The sequence below is a fragment of the Leuciscus leuciscus genome (assembly GCF_965113295.1).
Source record: "Leuciscus leuciscus genome assembly, chromosome: 9".
Classification (NCBI taxonomy): Eukaryota; Metazoa; Chordata; class Actinopteri; order Cypriniformes; family Leuciscidae; genus Leuciscus; species Leuciscus leuciscus.
The window spans coordinates 42,951,219-42,972,391 of NC_138733.1; the positions used below are offsets into that span (position 1 = coordinate 42,951,219).

Here is a 21,173-nt window from a genome sequence, read left to right on the forward strand (position 1 = left end):
TTTTGAACACTTTCATTTCGTTTTAACAAAACCGTGATAATATTGATAATCACGATAATTTTGGTCACTATAATCGTGATATGAAATTTTCATACCGTCCCATCCCTAATTGCGACCATTGCGCCACGCTTCCCTCACATGTCGCAACTCGACCGCCACCTCCTCCTATGGAGTAGGCAGCTTCTGAGGTTGCTGCATCCACTTTAAGCCTCGTCGGTGGCACGATTTAGCAGACCGGAACTTAAAGTGGATGAAGCGACCTGAGAAGCCTCTGACTTCATAGGAGGAGTTGGCGGGCGAGTTGCGTCATGTGAGGGAAGTGTAGCGCAACGGTCGCAATGTTGTCTGTACAGACCAGTACATGCTTGCTGAGCAGCGGCATTTTGCGGTGTCTCAAAGCAAGGTGTAATGCTAGCAACTCGAGGCAGTTGATGCCAATGCAGTCGGAGGCCCGCCCAGACCCCAGTTACTGCATGCCTGTTGTACGTGGCCCCTCAGCCGGTGTTGGTGGACACTTGTTCTAGGGGCGGCTGGCCCGGAGAAACAAAAGGTCTGATCATGGGCTGAGGGTTCGGCGGCAGGCCAGGATGATTGTCACACGGAGCGTGCCGCTCGGCCACGGCCACCTCAGGGCTCGGCCATGAAGCCAGTGCTGAAGCGGTCTTCATATGGAGGAAGCCGTTCTATTGCGGCTGCGGCTGCCATACGCCCCAGGAGCCTCTGAAAGGTTTCAGTGGGACCCTTTCTCACTTCTTAACGACATTGACCAAAAACATGCTCTTCTCAGGAGACGTGTTGGACCGTATCCATCTCCATACCGGAATAAGAGATCCCCAAACACAAAGAGGAGTGCTGTTGACAGCAGTTGAGAGCTCAGAAGGCTTGCGACCCGCTGCACTCAAGCTGTAGAACCACCAGCAACAGGAGAGACTTCCAGAAGAAGCACCGACACACTGACTCGTTGAATGAATCAACACTCTTCAGAGACACCGTCATGAAGACCGATCGGCTCCGAAGAGAAAGACAAGTGGTGCGTGCATCCACTTCCGTATTTATACCCGCGCTGCAGGGCGAGCGTGGATGCAAAGCTCGCACGCCAATGATGACAGGCCCTAAGCGTGATCCCTAAGCGTGACCCCGACCAGTCGACTACGTCTCCATTCCCTCCTTCAGGGAACGAGGGTTACATATGTAACCAAGACGTTTTGAGGGTTTGGATGGACTGTGTGACAGTCTTCAATTCTCTCCTGAAGATGTTCTTCACTTTTGCCAGTTTTTCTGCAAACAACAAATATTGATTAGAAACATCTGTTTTATTAGCACAGATTACAGCTCAATGATTCACTAGTTCGTGTTCCAAGAACACTAGAGAAATGGGCTAGTTGCATATGGCCGCCATGTTGGATTTCCGATCTAGCGAGTTTGTGCAGACGCCAGTGCAGAGAGCCGGAGAAACCAGAGAATGATCTTTAATAGTTGTTTAAAGAAAATCAATTAAAATAATACTAAGATCTATATTACTACTCCATGAGTAAATTGAATTAGGGTATAGGAGTGGGGTTACTTGCTCCAAAATATATAAGTATAAATAATTGAATATGCAAATGCAGAGAATTAAATGCGTCTTGATCTGATGCATAAGGCAAACAAATGAAATCAATGGAGTTCCCTGTTCGTTGATACCGTGATGCCTAGAGACAACTATAGATGGAAATATACAAAACTGCCAGATATTTTCCTTATATTGTAATCATTGGCCCGGTTTCACAGACAGGGCTTAGTTTAAGCCAGGATTAGGCCTTAGTTCAATTAGGACATTTAAGTAGCTTTTTTTTAAACGTGCTTTAGAAAGAAAAAAAAACATTACTGGTGTGTATCTTGAGACAAAAAAATGGCACTGAAATATTTTAAGATATGGTTTCAGTTAAAACAGCTCAAACATGAATTTTAGTCTAAGATTAGCTTAAGCTCAAGGGCCCTATCATACACCCGGCGCAACACAGCGCCAGACGCGGCGCGAGTGTTTTTTGCTAGTTTCAGCCCGACGCAGTTATAATTTTCACTTCCTGCGCCACGTTGTTTAAATAGCAAATGCATTTGGACCCATTTGTGCGTCTATGGGCATGCTGATTGAATTGAATTCAGAAAGTTAGTGATGTTTCTCAAACATCAGACTTCACTACATACATTTTTTTTTGTTGTTGCTGTTTTTTTTTAAATGGTGTTTAAAAAAAGATTTGTTTTTACTGCATATTTGAGGAGCCAACAGGAGTAGAGAAGGAAAAATGAAGACTAACACCAGAAACATCAGGGGCCGGTTTCACAAAGATAGATTTTGACTATGGCTTAGATATAGTAGATAGTCAGACTTCAGATAGACATCTAAATCAGACCGTTGCACAAAGCACTTAAGACTCTGACTATCTTAAGTAGGACTACACTACAATGCATTCTGGGTAAAATAAGACACTTTTCAAAACAAAAAACATGGCGGATCGAGTAAGCACATTCAACCGCTCAGTGCAGTTTACCCCAGCGGAAAATATGTGTTTGTTGGAGGAGTATAACAGTTACAAGGACATTTTACTTGGGAAATTTAGCGGAGAATGTAGTAACAAGAAGAAATCTTTAAATTATGAGCCATTTTCCCTTTTCTTTTGGCTGTTTGTAATGTAACTGATTGTTACTGCTGGTTGCCAAGGTAACATAGAGTCTTAGACCTAAGTTAGCCTGGGGGTAAGGTGTCTAATTTTTTGGGTCTAAATTATGTCAGTCTTTATTTTTGTGAAACACTCTAACTTGCATTAGACTAGTCTATGAGCACATTTTAGACTTGTCTAACACTATAGACCGGTCTAAAATAGCTTTGTGAAACCGGCCCCAGGCTGAAATGGCCATGAATCAGGGTGGTAATAACTGGAGACTCACCATCTGTCGGCTCGGACTCGAGCGCATCTGTGTCGGCTGGCGGCTCTACGCTGTATGTGTCTGGATGAACCTGTGAGTCCTGCTCAGCCACAGGAGGACACACTTTGGCTCGGGATCACGCTTAGGGAGTCTGTCATCTTCGATTATTGATCAAACGAGCCAATGCACACATTGGCGTGCGACCTTTGCATCCGCGCTCCGCCCTGCAGCGCGGGTATAAATACGGAAGTGGATGCACGCACCACTTGTCTTTCTCTTCGGAGCCGATCGGTCTTCATGACTGTGTCTCTGAAGAGTGTTGATTCATTCAACGAGTGAGTGTGTCGGTGCTTCTTCTGGAAGTCTCTCCCGGTGCTGGTGGTTCTACAGCGTGAGTGCAGCGGTGGTCGCAAGCCTTCTGAGCTCTTAACTGCTGTTAACAGCTCTCCTGTTTGTGTTTGGGGATCTCTTATTCCGGTATGGAGATGGATTCGGTCCAACACATCACCTGAGAAGACCATGCTTTGGTCGGTGCCGTTAAGAAGTGAGAAAGGGTCCCACCGAAACCTTTCAGAGGCTCTTGGGGCGTGTGGCAGACGCAGCCGCGATAGAACGGCTTCCTCCACATGAAGACCGCTTCAGCACTGGCTTCATGGCCGAGTCCCGAGGTGGCCGTGGCCGAGCGGCACGCTCCGAGTGACAATCACCCTGGCCTGCCGCCAAACCCTCAGCCCATGATCAGACCTTTTGTTTCTCTGGGCCAGCTGCCCCTAGAACAAGTGTCCACCAACACCGGCTGAGGGGCCACGTACAACAGCCATGCAGTAACGGGGGTCTGGGCGGGCCTCCGACTGCATTGGCATCAACTGCTTTGAGACGCCGCAAAATGCCGCTGCTCAGTCAAGTCAAGTCATCTTCATTTATATAGCGCTTTTAACAATGTAGATTGTTCCAAAGCGGCTTTACATTGATAATAGGAAATTAAAGTAACAGAGATTGTTTTGGATTTATAGCATCTCTAGAATACAGTTATTGTCCAGCTAAAGTTAGTTTGATTGATTCACTTCCGTCGCAACGATCAATAGTTATTAACTTATAGTTATTAACAATAGTTATTAACTAACAACATTGCGACCATTGCGCCACGCTTTCCTCACATGTCGCAACTCGCCCGCCACCTCCTCCTATGGAGTAAGAAGCTTCTGAGGTCGCTTCATCCACTTTAAGCCTCGTCGGTGGCACGATTTAGCAGACCGGAACTTAAAGTGGATGAAGCGACCTCAGAAGCCTCTGACTTCATAGCAGGAGTTGGCGGGCGAGTTGCGTCAAGTGAGGATAGCGTAGCGCAACGGTCGCAATGTTGCCTGTACAAACCAGTACATGCTTGCTGAGCAGCGGCATTTTGCGGCGTCTTATAGCGCTTTTAACAATGTAGATTGTTCCAAAGCGGCTTTACATTGATAATAGGAAATTAAAGTAACAGAGATTGTTTTGGCTTTATAGCATCTCTAGAATACAGTTATTGTCCAGCTAAAGTTAGTTTGATTGATTCACTTCCGTCGCAACGATCAATAGTTATTAACTTATAGTTATTAACAATAGTTACTAACTAACAACATTGCGACCATTGCGCCACGCTTCCCTCACATGTCGCAACTCGCCCGCCACCTCCTCCTATGGAGTAAGAAGCTTCTGAGGTCGCTTCATCCACTTTAAGCCTCGTCGGTGGCACGATTTAGCAGACCGGAACTTAAAGTGGATGAAGCGACCTCAGAAGCCTCTGACTTCATAGGAGGAGTTGGCGGGCGAGTTGCGTCAAGTGAGGATAGCGTAGCGCAACGGTCGCAATGTTGTCTGTACAAACCAGTACATGCTTGCTGAGCAGCGGCATTTTGCGGCGTCTTATAGCGCTTTTAACAATGTAGATTGTTCCAAAGCGGCTTTACATTGATAATAGGAAATTAAAGTAACAGAGATTGTTTTGGCTTTATAGCATCTCTAGAATACAGTTATTGTCCAGCTAAAGTTAGTTTGATTGATTCACTTCCGTCGCAACGATCAATAGTTATTAACTTATAGTTATTAACAATAGTTACTAACTAACAACATTGCGACCATTGCGCCACGCTTCCCTCACATGTCGCAACTCGACCGCCACCTCCTCCTATGGAGTAAGAAGCTTCTGAGGTCGCTTCATCCACTTTAAGCCTCGTCGGTGGCACGATTTAGCAGACCGGAACTTAAAGTGGATGAAGCGACCTTAGAAGCCTCTGACTTCATAGGAGGAGTTGGCGGGCGAGTTGCGTCATGTGAGGATAGCGTAGCGCAACGGTCGCAATGTTGTCTGTACAAACCAGTACATGCTTGCTGAGCAGCGGCATTTTGCGGCGTCTTATAGCGTTTTTAACAATGTAGATTGTTCCAAAGCGGCTTTACATTGATAATAGGAAATTAAAGTAACAGAGATTGTTTTGGCTTAATAGCATCTCTAGAATACAGTTATTGTCCAGCTAAAGTTAGTTTGATTGATTCACTTCCGTCGCAACGATCAATAGTTATTAACTTATAGTTATTAACAATAGTTACTAACTAACAACATTGCGACCATTGCGCCACGCTTCCCTCACATGTCGCAACTCGACCGCCACCTCCTCCTATGGAGTAAGAAGCTTCTGAGGTCGCTTCATCCACTTTAAGCCTCGTCGGTGGCACGATTTAGCAGACCGGAACTTAAAGTGGATGAAGCGACCTCAGAAGCCTCTGACTTCATAGGAGGAGTTGGCGGGCGAGTTGCGTCATGTGAGGATAGCGTAGCGCAACGGTCGCAATGTTGTCTGTACAAACCAGTACATGCTTGCTGAGCAGCGGCATTTTGCGGCGTCTTATAGCGCTTTTAACAATGTAGATTGTTCCAAAGCGGCTTTACATTGATAATAGGAAATTAAAGTAACAGAGATTGTTTTGGCTTAATAGCATCTCTAGAATACAGTTATTGTCCAGCTAAAGTTAGTTTGATTGATTCACTTCCGTCGCAACGATCAATAGTTATTAACTTATAGTTATTAACAATAGTTACTAACTAACAACATTGCGACTAGGGATGGGACGATTACCGGTTTCACTATAAACCACGATAAAATGTACTGACGGTTAGTATTATCGTTCAAAATTGAATTATCATTAAAACTGTGTTTGATTATCGCGATTTTAATAACTCACTGTAAATCCTGTCCAGCCAGCAACAGTCTCGACGCAGGCGCAGCGCGCAATGTTGTTGTTTTTATTCGAGAAGGAATGGCGAAAGGTAGTGGACGTGCTCGGGAGATTTTTCAGCGTTTTAAGAGGACCAAATCTGGTCATATTTTGGCTTTTACAAAAGTCCTGAGTGAAACTTCATCGAGGATGGTCACTACAATAGGGGGGAAACACTTCAAATCTGCCGAGTCCTCTTGTGTGACCATCACCCACTGTTTATAGCGAACGCAAGGCAAGTTAACTTACCAAAAACTACGTCTGGGAAATAATTGGGCACAAAATGTTGTTTTGAGTAGAAAGATTTTCTCTCACTCACTTGAAATAAACGTGAAGCTTCCGCGAAGAAAAGTTCGCAGCAAGTGGCTTTGAGCCAAAGACGAACGAACAAGACAAACAAGACTATCATTGTACACTTATTACACCGATTTTATTTATTTTTTACCACACAATTACGGGGACATATTGAATTGAGATTACTGTTTTAAGTCTTACCTGTTTATAAATCCATTTTGTACAGCATACAAAACAATCGCCCAAGAACGGAGACGGCAAGTTGTATTTGAATGAAACGAGAGAGCGCGTGCGCGTCCGTTACGATACATGGATGTGCGCTGTGTTATGATGCGTTGCTATTGACGACGGTCATTATAAGGAAGGAAATGCCACAGAATATAATCTTGCTTAAAAAAGTGCATAGAGCTGCTTGTTTTATTTGTTGTTTGTTGATTTTCAAATATTAAACTGTTTTTACTGTGAGCATCAGTTCTTTTTGAACACTTTCATTTCGTTTTAACAAAACCGTGATAATATTGATAATCACGATAATTTAGGTCACTATAATCGTGATATGAAATTTTCATACCGTCCCATCCCTAATTGCGACCATTGCGCCACGCTTCCCTCACATGTCGCAACTCGACCGCCACCTCCTCCTATGGAGTAGGCAGCTTCTGAGGTTGCTGCATCCACTTTAAGCCTCGTCGGTGGCACGATTTAGCAGACCGGAACTTAAAGTGGATGAAGCGACCTGAGAAGCCTCTGACTTCATAGGAGGAGTTGGCGGGCGAGTTGCGTCATGTGAGGGAAGTGTAGCGCAACGGTCGCAATGTTGTCTGTACAGACCAGTACATGCTTGCTGAGCAGCGGCATTTTGCGGTGTCTCAAAGCAAGGTGTAATGCTAGCAACTCGAGGCAGTTGATGCCAATGCAGTCGGAGGCCCACCCAGACCCCAGTTACTGCATGCCTGTTGTACGTGGCCCCTCAGCCGGTGTTGGTGGACACTTGTTCTAGGGGCGGCTGGCCCGGAGAAACAAAAGGTCTGATCATGGGCTGAGGGTTCGGCGGCAGGCCAGGATGATTGTCACACGGAGCGTGCCGCTCGGCCACGGCCACCTCAGGGCTCGGCCATGAAGCCAGTGCTGAAGCGGTCTTCACATGGAGGAAGCCGTTCTATTGCGGCTGCGGCTGCCATACGCCCCAGGAGCCTCTGAAAGGTTTCAGTGGGACCCTTTCTCACTTCTTAACGACATTGACCAAAACATGCTCTTCTCAGGAGACGTGTTGGACTGTATCCATCTCCATACCGGAATAAGAGATCCCCAAACACAAAGAGGAGTGCTGTTGACAGCAGTTGAGAGCTCAGAAGGCTTGCGACCCGCTGCACTCAAGCTGTAGAACCACCAGCAACAGGAGAGACTTCCAGAAGAAGCACCGACACACTGACTCGTTGAATGAATCAACACTCTTCAGAGACACCGTCATGAAGACCGATCGGCTCCGAAGAGAAAGACAAGTGGTGCGTGCATCCGCTTCCGTATTTATACCCGCGCTGCAGGGCGAGCGTGGATGCAAAGCTCGCACGCCAATGATGACAGGCCCTAAGCGTGATCCCTAAGCGTGACCCCGACCAGTCGACTACGTCTCCATTCCCTCCTTCAGGGAACGAGGGTTACATATGTAACCAAGACGTTTTGAGGGTTTGGATGGAATGTTTGACAGTCTTCAATTCTCTCCTGAAGATGTTCTTCACTTTGGCCAGTTTTTCTGCAAACAACAAATATTGATTAGAAACATCTGTTTTATTAGCACAGATTACAGCTCAATGATTCACTAGTTCATGTTCCAAGAACACTAGAGAAATGGGCTAGTTGCATATGGCCGCCATGTTGGATTTCCGATCTAGCGAGTTTGTGTACAACGCGCATACACTTTGCTTATCTCATCTACACACAGACGCAACAGTTCTCATTTTTAGAAAACCATACATTATTACAAGGAAAAATATGAACACATGAGGGAAATCATTGTGGTGTCCATGAAGATGTGAAAAAATAGGCATAAATCTAGCTTACACATTTACCCAAATTATTATACGCCTGTTTAACCAAAGCTAATTTGGGTGTGTTTCTCCATCCCCAATGTCACTTCTCTGTGTTTTACGGCCCTGACGAGAACGTCGGTCTCCTCGACTGTAAAGCGCTCCTGCCGTGCGTCTGGCAAATCCGCCGTTATAATAGCAAGCCGCCATGGAACAAGTGCGCCTGCTCTTAAAGGGAATGTGAGATGTCGCTCTGATTGGTTTATTTCACGTTACGCCCAAACCACACCTATGAATAATGAAGCTACTTCAGACCAACTCATTTTAGATTTGCGTCGGGCGCAAGAGTCATTTATCCAACCAGTAAAATAGCAACAGCACCCAAGACCCGCCCACAAAGTTACTTGCGTTTCGCGCTTGATACTTGCGTTTCAGATCGTTAAATAGGGCCCATTATGTTGCAAGTAACACCTGGCTGTAGTTGTTAATGCTATTATTTTATTGTTTGCAGTGTTGTAATGTAACGGAGTACAAATACTTCGTTACTGTACTTAAGTAGAAATTTCACGTATCTGTACTTTACTTCGCTATTTAAATGTATGTCAACTTTCACTTTTACTCCACTACATTTCCTAGATAAAATTTATACTTTTACTCCGATATATTTCCACTAAGCATCTTCGTTACTCGTTACTACAAAATAAAATCAGAAGAAATGTGTGCGACTGCAATAAGGGAGGTTTGGCGAATCACTGCTTCTAGATTGCACCGCACGGCGAGCGCTCCAGTGTAATGCTTGTTTGTTGCCATGCCAAAGGAGGAGGAAGCACAACTGAAACCGCCATGAAAGCACGAGCACCGATATCTATGCGAGCACCTACCTTTTGATTTAATTCAACAGAGAACTCTCAAAGATATGTCCATAATACTGAAACACGCTTAACTGTTTTTAATATAGCATAACTGCCGGGCCGAATATTTCCTCAGGTAGGCTAATGTTAGACTGAGAAATATTTTTTGAGAACTGCTAGCAGGTTAGAAAGAAAGGGTTAAGGGCTATTCACGTCTTTAAAAGCATCATACGTTTTGTCAAACTTGAGATTTCCTTTTATGTTAATTAACTCAAAACTCAGTGGTTATAGGATAATGTTGGGCTAATGTTGCTGTGTGTGTGAGATGGTGACCTGGGGAGCCCTACAAATGCTCATACCACATGACCAAAATATTCTCCCTACCATCAGGTCATTTTTTTTTTTTTTTAGGTTATTATATATAAATAGGTTATTATTTATTTCTCATTTTTACCTGAAGTTCATACAAAAGTGAAATTTCTGTTTCAGTTTTTTTTCTTTGATGTCAGCTCTAAAAATATGCTGTTTGTTCTTTGAACTTAAGAGATTTGTGCCTGAAAAGTCCTGGAAAAGACTGTGATTTTGATTTGATGAGTGAGATTAAGAAGATATGGGAAGTTGGAACCCTGAATATGCTTTACTATAAGAAAGCCACAATAAAGTTCACAAACCCAAAGTTCTAACCGCTTGCTTTAAAAAAAAAAAAACGTTTTACTTTTACTTAAATTACTTAAGTACATTAAATATCAGAAAATTACTTTTGATACTTAAGTACAGTATATATCAGATACTTTAAGACTTTTACTTAAGTAATATTCTAAAAGGTAACTTTCACTTCTACCAAAGTCTTTTTCTAGTACGATACTTGTACTTTTACTCAAGTATTGCTTTCTAGTACTTTATACAACACTGATTGTTTGTGCCGTTGTTGCATCTATTAAAAACTAAACTACTGATTTTGTAATCCCTGTCAGTAAACGAAATGCGTGTCTGTGAGTGTGTTGGTGTTAAGGATTTTGAATGTTAAAATAGGGGTCTCCTGGAAAAAAGTTTGGGAAGCAGCACAGGGGTCAGACAAGCTGTGGCAAGACCTGTCAGAACTACTATGTGCCGAAGTCCAATACCGTACTCGCCAAAGTCGCAGATAATGGCTTCAAAACCAGTTTTACCCAATAATAGGGAAGATATTCAGCAAAGACTCCTAGTGTTTGCTGGGTAGCAGAGCCAGGATTGAGCACAAAATCATACATAAACCTCTAAAAAACTACGCAATAATGAGTGTGTGATGTGAACGAGTGTGAACTCTGTGACTGAAATGAGCACAGCGTGATCGCAAATCAATCGCGCTGCCTTCTGCGTCTCAGAAATCAGAGCGTTGTCAATAACAGCCTATCAAATAAAATACTTGAAAATACTACATACTGCACCTTTCCTGCTATTCATTTGTCAAGAGCCTAATCTCAGCTATAAGCTACTGAATCACACACATTCACACTACTTGATGTGTCTACTCTATTTAAATGTTTTAAACCTTGTATTATACAGTATGATAGTATATGTTTGATGTCGCAGTCTCTCCCAGAGCTGGCAAACGTTACGGCCTATTCGTTATAATTTGTTGTTTTATTTAACATGTAGTATTATTGTTTTAAGTGGAAGATATTTTAATATATTTTGTTTTACAAATTATACAAGGCATATTTGTTAAAACTATGACAGGAACCCTTTAGACACATCCATGCCCAGGACACAACCATGACATAATCCGTTCCTACACTAAACACTATATGAAAATAAGTGTCTAACAATGAAGATAAATCTCTCTCATGCTATTTGTATATTATTAGGAGTATTATTTTTCTTAGTTTTTTGTTATGTCACACCATAAGACACATTTACAGTACAGTTCAGTAAAATGTTTTTTTTTTAAAACAGAGAAAGAATTGACCAAGTTAGTGATGCTTCTCAAATATCAGACTTCACTACATTAATATGTTTTTTTGTGTGTGTTTACATTAGTTTTTACATATATTTTGCATATTTGAGGAGCCAACAGGAGTAGAGAAGGAAAAATGAAGACTAACACCAGAAACATCAGGCTGAAATGGCCATGAATCAGGGTGGTAATAACTGGAGACTCACCATCTGTCGGCTCGGACTCTACGCTGGATGTGTCTGGATGAACCAGTGATTCCTGATCATCCACAAGAGGACACACTTTGGTTTTGAGGGTTTGGATGGAATGTTTCACAGTCTTCAATCCTTTCTTGAAGATGTTCTTCTCTTTTGCCAGTTTTTCTGCAAACAACAAATATTGATTAGAAACATCTGTTTTATTAGCACAGATTACAGCTCAATGATTCACTAGTTCATGTTCCAGGAACACTAGAGAAATGGGCTAGCTGCATATGGCCGCCATGTTGGATTTCCGATCTAGCGAGTTTGTGCAGACGCCAGTGCAGAGAGCCGGAGAAACCAGAGAATGATCTTTAATAGTTGTTTAAAGAAAATGATACATCACTTAAAATAATACTAAGATCTATATTACTATTCCATGAGTAAATGACATTTAAATGCACGCATGTTTAAATCAGGAGAATGAAATACACTTTCATTAAATACACTCTGTCCATGAAGAGTAAATTGACTCGGACTCGTGGTGCATGAACATACACAATGTCTGATTCCCGGAGCAATTATGCCTACTGTAGATATACAAATATGTAAATATAACCAAATTTTAAAAATTAAATCTAGCACAGAAATATATAAAATACAAAATAAAATATCCATCTTAAAAGACTTCAATCTTTTGATTTCTGATCTGCTGCAAATCAGCAACAAGAAGTTACTTTACGTGATGTCAGAGGATCAGAATTATAGCCTAGTAGAAATATCATGAAACAAAGGTTCTCGTATTTATTGAAAATGTTCTTAGTTTTTTGTTATGTCACACCATAAGATACATTTACAGTAACTGTACAGTAACAATAACTGGAGACTCACCATCTGTCGGCTCGGACTCGAGCGCATATGTGTCGTCTACGCTGGATGTGCCTGGATGAACCAGTGATTCCTGATCATCCACAAGAGGACGCACTTTGGTTTTGAGGGTTTGGATGGAATGTTTGACAGTCTTCAATCCTCTCTTGAAGATGTTCTTCTCTTTTGCCAGTTTTTCTGCAAACAACAAATATTGATTAGAAACATCTGTTTTATTAGCACAGATTACAGCTCAATGATTCACTAGTTCATGTTCCAAGAACACTAGAGAAATGGGCTAGTTGCATATGGCCCACTGGTTGGATTTCCGATCTAAGGAGTTTGTGCAGAAGCAAAACATCTGTGAACTTGCCCTTTAAAAATGTTGAAGGACAGCATCATTTTGTCCATTTAACTGAACATGACTTTAAAGTCCTGACTTGTATTATCTTAGAGCTATTTCCATATGGACATTTCTTTGTTGTGTCAGTTTGTCACAGTTATTCCTGGCAGATTAAAGCATATTTTGCGATTTGTTTGTGATGCATGCATGCATTTTCTGTAAAGCTGCTTTGAAACGACAGCCTATGTATTGTGAAAAGCACTAGATCTATGGTTTTACTATGGTAAAACTGTAACGTTATTTTTTGTTCAAACCATGGTTCAACTATAGTTATACATTGCAGTAAAACCTAAAGTAAAAGGAATCTAAGGTATTCATAACTATAGTAACCATACATTTTGAAAGCATGGTTAAATTTGAAGTTACGGTTTTCCTACAATACAACAATCATAGATAACGTTAAACCATAAATGTTGTAGTAAAACCATGGTTCATTGTGTTAGTTACTATGGTTTTACTGCAAAAACTGTGGTAAACTGATGGTGAAAAGCACACTGGCCTAATTATGTGTCAGTTCTGGTGTATTAACTCAGTACCTGTTGTTCTGGGGTTAGTCGCTTCAGTTGTCCTGCGTTTTGGCTTTCTCCAAGCGGACTTAACAGCGCCTCTCCGCGGCTGAGGGTCCTCGGACATACTCTCCAGCTCCAGTGAGAAGTAAGCAGACATGATATCTGATCGAAACTGTCTCTGCCTGTCGTTTACAACTGTTGACTGTGACTCTACTGAACTAACGTTAAGTTACTGTTATGATCACCTGAGCTGAAGATTCCGTCAAAGTAACTCAATTTATATGGAATATATATTAAATGACACCGTATTCTGTCAGATTCTGAACCTCGAAGAGTTGTGTAGACTCTTTTTCCCTTTCCTATAAATCTGTAGACTACGTTTGTAACACTTTAGCTGCTCCGTTAGTCTGATAACCGCTGCTAACCTGAACAACTGTTTGTTTGTATATGACGCCGCGTCACTGCGTTGCCATGGCAATAGTCAGACGGAGAAGATGATCAGTGGTGACTCACTCTGGGACCTATGGAAGCTTGTTTCCGCCACTGAATAATAAATAAATAATAATAATTGCGACTTTTTAACTCACAATTCGGACTTTTTCTCACAACTGCGAGAAATGAAGTCAGAATTGTGAGAAATAAAGTCGCAATTTGGAGATATAAAGTCAGAATTGCATGATATAAAGTCGCAATTGCGTGTTATAAAGTCAGAATTGTGAGATATAAACTATTCTTTTTAAAAAGGTTTGTAAAAAAAAAAATCAGTCTTTTTTTTCCCTTAGAATTCTGACTTTATTATTGTGTATTATGAAAACAAAGTTAACAAAGGTCTTGTTAATTTATTTATACTGTTGGCAAAATGTTATATTCATAAACAAAAATATTTAAATTCATCCCCAATATTTAAGATGTTTAAATTAGAATTTGATTGTTTTATGTCTTCACTGAAATTGTTAAAAAACATATTTTGATATTATTTTTGGATCCCCTGCTACCAATTAATGTCACTCTTTGTTTTTATCGTGTACCAAAAGTTGTTGTTCATAAGGGGGAAAAAATGCAAGAAATTGACCGAAAACCCCCGGAAAAATGGCTTGCTAACAAAAATGTCTGTGAAATTACCTGTGTAATTCTGTAAAATCATGACATCAAAATTTTGTAAATAGAAAAACAATGACATTTTGTTACATTTACAGTAATATTTTGAAAATAGTACAAATGCTGTTGTAAAATACTGAACCAAACAAAAATGTTGATTTTACAGTAAGAATGAGTTAAAATAATCATATTAATTTGTAGAATTGACAGATTTATGCAATTTAAACAGAAAAAAAAAACGGTATACAGAAAGCAACAATGCAGTTAAAATTACAACATGACAGTGTTAAAATATTTTTCGGACATGCAGATTTTCAATAGCCTATATAGTCTACATAAAGAAAATGTACATTTTATAAATTCATGTTATAGTTTAGAGATAAAATATGTTCAAGAACAGCATAACTGTGTTAATATGAAGGGTTTAAAAATAGGAAATGGGTCTTTTAGGTCCAACAGCACTGTACAAATGACGCCTGGTTCACACCGGACGCCGAAGCGGCGCGGAATGGAAAATCACTTCTTTTATTAATCCGTTGTTGAGACACACACGCAGCCAGAGAGAGAATATGGTAGACAGTTTTTTTCTTTGTTTGTTTTCATCTTTCTACTCTGTTTAGATACACAAATATGATCACATTTGTCACTCGCGGTATTTTAATTTGAAAATTGCTTATATTTTGACAATTGACCGGATGTCTCGTGTTTCTTGGTGTGACTTCCTGCCGGAATGGACGCGGATCACTCGCGGTCGCGCAAAAAATAGACCAGACGCCGAAACTGGCGCTTCACGGCGCGGGCCGGCCACGGCGCTCCGCATCTGGTGTGAACGACACCATAGGTTAACATGGGCGCCGAAAGGAAGCGGCCTCCGTTCCGCGCCGCTTTCAAGTCGCTTCGGCGTCCGGTGTGAACCCGGCCTAACCCCTCATTTACACTGCACACATCTGCGGCGCATTACGGCTGCGACACGGCTACCGGAGCTGATCGCGCCCATTCTAGTCAATGCTTGTGTTTACACCGGCCGCGACGCGGCGCGTTTCAGAAGCTTCCCAGAAGCGGCTCTCCGCGCCGCTTCGCTAAATATAGGCGCCTAGTCTATTTTTGACGGACGCGCGTCCAAGTCGCACCGGAAAAACAAAATAAAAGTCAAAAAACCCTGTCTATTTCAAAATAAACACCCTGTGCAGACTCGAGACTCCCAAACGTATTGCATGTATATTGGCAATATATCCTTGGTAAGAGACAAGAAATGGACGACGAGAGATTCATTCTGGAAGTTGAAAAACACACAGTGTTATATGACACCACAAATCCTTTTTACAAGGACAATTCCAAAAAGGACAAGGCATGGAGTTTGATTGCACACGTTTTAGGAGTGGAAGGTGAATACAATAACCTCCTAATTATCTTCCTACTACATGATTTTGAAAAGTAGCCTATATAACCATTGAGTATTTATGCATCTTGAAAACCAATTAAAATGTCAAGTAACTTTGCATTACACAGGACAGGACCTATGAGATATTAGTACAAGTACATAGAAGTACATAGACCTATGTAGGCTATGAGGTTTTTCAGGTAGGCCTAGTTTAATGTAAAAACAAATCTGATTTTAACATTTTGTTACTTACCTATATGTTTTAAAATTATGTTACTATAGAAGAACTTAACTAATGTTATAACAGGAGCCTATATACATAGCCTACTGCCCTGTGTAAATGCTGTTCAGATACAGTACTGTTGGGAAGGTGCTTGGACTTGCACTCTCGAGCTTTTCAAATGCTAATGTGAATTTGCTGGGAGTGACATTACCTCTTTTCAATGGAATTGATAGTTTAACACACCAAAGTTCTCAAACAAAAACTTAATTTTTTAATTTTTTGGCCAAAACACCTTTTTACCAATACAGCATACTTGTCTTTTGGGATCATAATCACTTATCAGCTTTTTACAATCCTAGCATGATACTTCAATAAGCTTTGAAGTCATGCTTTTTGATCACACCATCCTGTTCTGCCATGACACACTGCCTTCAGGAGAGGTAAAGTAGGTGCAGAAGACCTCCCTCACATTACAGGCCTCTGTTGACGCCCTGTTTCCTCCCATGTTTCTTACTGGTGCCATGTGTCTCCCCAGCTGCTCTGCCTCATCCAGCAAACTCTGGTTTTCGCTGGGGACAAGCAGAAAATTGTGAAGGATGCATGCAGCCATCACAAGTGTGTCAACATTTTTTGGTTGCAGGTTGATTCTGTTAAGAAATATTCTCCACCTGGAGGACAGAATGCCAAAGGCATTTTCAACCACCATCCTTGCTCTTGAAAGTCTGTAGTTGAAAATCCTCTTTTTGTAACTGAGCTCCGGGGTATGGTCTCATCAAGAATGGTTTGAGTTGGAAAGCTGCGTCACCAACCATGACGAATGGCACATCACCCAGGTGGGCAGCACCAGGTAGAGAGGTACTGGGTGGCACATGCAATGTGTTGGTCTCCATTCCCCTCCCCAAATCCGAACTGGCGTACACACCACCATCGCAGGTTCTTCCGAAGTCCCCCACTTGAATGAATCGGAACCTGTAGTCAGCATCCACAAGCGCCAAAAGCACTATGGAGAAGGTCTTCTTGTAATTGAAGAACTGACTTCCAGACAGTGGTGGTGCTTGTATTATTATATGTTTGCCATCTATTGCTCCCAAACAATTTGGGAAATTCCATTTTTCACAGAATCCTTGGGCCACCTCTTTCCAAGTGTCTTGTGTTGGCCTGGGTAGGAACCTCTCCATCATCACCTTTTCAATGGCTGCACACACCATATGGACAGAGTTCATGACAGTTGCGTGCCCTAGGCGATAGCTGAATGCTAAGCTGACCATTGAATCTCCAGAAGCCAAGTACCTGTGAGGGAAGAAACAAAGGAAAAGTATTGTATTCATCTGTGTGTCTTCTTTGTTTCAGTCGACATGTGCAGGGCGAGATGGAAGACATTAAGAGATGCTTTTGTGAAAAACAGAAAAAATAAGAATCTGCCTAGTGGATCAGCAGGTGGAAGTCAAAAGGACTGGAAATATTCAGAGATAATGTCCTTCCTTTTGCCCCACTTACAGCCAAGAAGGTCTGTATAAATTTCAAACATGTAATTTACATTCAATTTAACAGTGATAAAATATTGTTGACTAAAGCAACAGTGTAATTTTTCAATTATTATTAAAAAGGTGGTAAGAAAGTATAACTTTTATAACATTCCTATGGAATTTTTTTGCATGGCATAAAGAAATTGCAATGACTAGATGGGTAAAGTTAGTAGACAAACTTTAAGTTGGCTTGAAAAAGCCTAGCCAGAAAGTTTGAAAAAGTTTTAAAAGCTTAAAGTTTTAGATAGATAGATAGATAGATAGATAGATAGATAGATAGATAGATAGATAGATAGATAGATAGATAGATAGATAGATAGATAGATAGATAAAGTATGCTGGCTTTCTCAAAACAACTTAATTATTTTGTTTTTGCTGTTGCTTTTTATACAGTTCGAAAAGCAACTTGACCCTGCAAACAGTCTATGTGGAACACAGTGCAATATCTGCTTCCCCACTGTCATCATTGGGTACAGATGAACGATCCAGTACCCCTGGTATTGCCATACAGAGGTCCATATCTGCATCTCCGGCCCAATCACTTGCTGCACCAACAACCTCAGAGGAGAGGCAAAGGCCCTCTAGGTCCCGTAGCCCTAGGGAGCGGGCATCCTCACCAGTAGTGGTACGTGCTACACAAGAAAAAAGAAGGAGCCACAGAACACAGACCACAGACATTGGGGAGAGGCTGATGTCCTTACTTCAAGAGCCTATTCCAAAACCACACATGCCAGATGCTGAACTAGATGAAGCGTACCACTTTGCACTAAGCCTTGTGCCAATGTTGCACAGATTGGATAAGGACAGGAGGCAACAAGCCAAAATAGAGATCTTGACTACCCTACACAACCTAGAAAAAGCCCAACACCACCAAACTGTCCCCCCACAACATGCAGCTGGTTGGCATCCCCCCACTCAGGATGTTAGAGGGCACTCCACTCACATCTCCAGGCCATCAGGATTTCAGACTATTACCTTCCCTCCACAGGGTACACAATGGGAAGACGAGAGCAATGAGGGGTCTTACTACAGAGACATGTAGCCAGTACAGGGAAAAACTGTCTCAGTTGTTAATAGCTACTTGTTTTTGTTGAGTTTCAGTTGTTTGTAAAAAAAAACAAAAAAACAAAAAAATGCTTATTGTTACTTTTCCTGTTTTAAAAAAGTGGAATGTTTATTTGATGTTTATTAATAATAAAAAAATACTTGTCTGAGAATTTGGTATTTAAAAAAACTTTCTTGAGTTTGTGGTCAGCAATTTGTTGTCTATGACATTTATGATCTTACCTCAATCCAACAGCCAGTCTCTGCTTGGGTTCTATGGCAGCTCTGTAATTGGTTGATTGTCTGGTCAGTTCAGGGCCAATGATGGACAGAAGTTCATCCATCTGCTCTGCACTCATCCTAAAGTACAGATGATGGCGTTGGCTGTCCAGCCTCAGTTCAGCCACAAGATGATAAAAATCACCTTGTTGTCTCCTTCGCTGGTTGAGAGGATGCACCCAACACCGTTTCCTTCTCCTTCTGCCCCTCTGTATTCTTTCAAGTAGGAGAACAAATGTCAGTGTCCTCCTCCTGCTCACAGGCACTGTATGTGAAATATAGATATGAGATAATTGAGGATGCATTTTAAAGGACGAAAACACAGCAACAAATATTTTATCCTTGTCGTTCCTTACTACCCTAGTAAAAAAAACTATACCAAAATCTATTTAAAATACATTAACTTCATTGTATACTTCAAATCCATATTTATTGACATATCACTTAAAATAATAATTAACCTTTATTTGGAGCATTTCTTTATTGCAAAATGCACATTTCTTAATATTACGCCTTAAACCAAATCAATATTTTAATATAGTAAAATATAGTTTAGTATAAAAAAAGTAAAATTGCAGGGTATTTTTTATTAAGCACATAAATATGTAATTTTATTTTTAGGATACTTAGCACACGCAAAAAATATGTCCAACACATTAAATTTTTTTTTTTTTTTTTTTTTTTACTATGGTGGACATTTAAGTGTATTAACTATGCCGGCAACAGCGCAACAAAGTATGACATAGCTAAAAACATAACAATAAACACAATTACACTGGACAAAACATAAACATTTAGCCAACTTACCCATGGTACTAGAAACCCCAAAATCAGAAAAACACGTCGGACAGGCAAATCACGTGGTCTCACGCATCCAGTCGCTCCGCTTCTGATATGCTCCCGGTGTGAGTTGGCACCGCGTGGAGGATGGAATAAAACCTTGTCGCAGACGTAATGCACCGCAGAGGTGTGCAGTGTAAATGAGGGGTTATGGTGCGTTCACACCGAACGCGAATCGAGCGTCAAATTCGCGTCTATCGCGTCTAGCCTTTAATCACTGTTAAAAAAGGACAACACTTAAGGTGTTTGGGGTCATTTTGACCCCAAACTTTTAAAGAGCAATTGCATAAGGAAATATAATTTTTTTATATGGAAAACTATATATCTTTTTTTTTATTTACTTCTAAACTATCCATTTATGCTGTGTTTTTGTGGAAATTTTGAAGTTTTTTTACCTATTTACTGCACAAATACATAACTAGGCCATAAATTGGGGGGGCATTTTGACATTTTATAGATTTATGCCAGTTTAGTTGATTTTATTTGGCAATTTCTATAAAAATGTTCTCTGTTGCAGTGACATACATGTGTGTGTTTGTGTGTGTGTGTGTATGAGATAGAAAGTTCGTTCCACTTTGGGTTTATGCTCTAGGACCAGACCTTGATTTAAATGTAAATTTTTTTAGATTTATGCCAGTTTTGTTTATTTTATTTGCCAATTTCTATAAAAATACTCTCTGTTGCAGTGACATACATGTGTGTGTTGTGTGTGTGTGTGTGTGTGTGTGTGTGTGTGTGTGTGTGTGTGTGTGTGTGTGTGTGTGTGTGTGTGTGTGTGTGTGTGTATAAGATAGAAAGTTCGTTCCAATTTGGGTTTATGCTCTAGGACCAGACCTTGATTTAAAATCTAATTTCTTTTAGATTTATGCCAGTTTTGTTTATTTTATTTGCCAATTTCTGTAAAAATGCTCTCTGTTGCAAACACATACATTTGTGTGTTTGTTTGTGTGTGTGTGTGTGTGTGTGTGTGTGTGTGTGTGTGTGTGTGTGTGTGTGTGTGTGTGTGTGTGTGTGTGTGTGTGTGTGTGTGTATGAGATAGAAAGTTCACTCTACTTTTTATTTATGTTCTAGGACCAGACCTTGGTTTCTATGTAGAAATTTTCAGATTTATAATGGATTTACTTTTATTTTTTTGACAAAAAAAAAAAAAAAAAGTCATTTTTTTCATTTTCCCATTCATTTTCAATGTGGGGTCATTTTGACCCCAAACACCTTAAAAGGTAAAAAAAATGTACACACCTTTAGAACAACCAAATCAAGCCCAGTTTTTTTGTGCATGTTTAGATAGATTATTTAGGAAAAGTCCCAGAGTTTCATGCCCCTGAGATGAAGTTAACACTTTTAAAAAATGAAGGAAAAATCCATTGGGGTCTGTATGACCCCAAACACTAATTAAAGGCTAGTTAGACGCTTGCACATTTTAATCCATTCGCGCGTCCGTGTCACTAGCGAATAAATATCCCGCCAAAAAGAGTATCAACAACAACAACAACACTTTATTTCTGCCGTACGTTTCCGTCATGTCTAGAATAAGACGTATTGCTGCTTTGTATTTG

At 40.9% G+C, this 21,173-nt stretch overlaps 1 protein-coding gene and 1 long non-coding RNA gene across 2 annotated transcripts; both read right to left on the bottom strand.

Moving 5' to 3' along the window:
* Window positions 1–1,183: 1,183 nt before the first annotated feature.
* Window positions 1,184–13,631, bottom strand: LOC309505848 (uncharacterized protein; the record flags this gene model as incomplete). The annotated part of the gene is made up of 4 exons (XM_082179312.1): window positions 13,253–13,631; window positions 12,338–12,511; window positions 11,474–11,629; window positions 1,184–1,278 (listed from the first exon to the last, which is right to left on the bottom strand). Exons 1-4 carry the CDS (start codon window positions 13,380–13,382, stop codon window positions 1,184–1,186), a joined length of 555 nt encoding a protein of 184 aa, XP_082035438.1. The 5' UTR covers window positions 13,383–13,631.
* A 3,058-nt stretch (window positions 13,632–16,689) lies between these two features.
* LOC309505756 lies at window positions 16,690–19,612 on the bottom strand. The gene is made up of 3 exons (XR_014208576.1): window positions 19,584–19,612; window positions 18,741–18,985; window positions 16,690–17,217 (listed from the first exon to the last, which is right to left on the bottom strand). It is a non-coding gene; the product is annotated as an uncharacterized lncRNA (long non-coding RNA).
* Window positions 19,613–21,173: the final 1,561 nt, after the last annotated feature.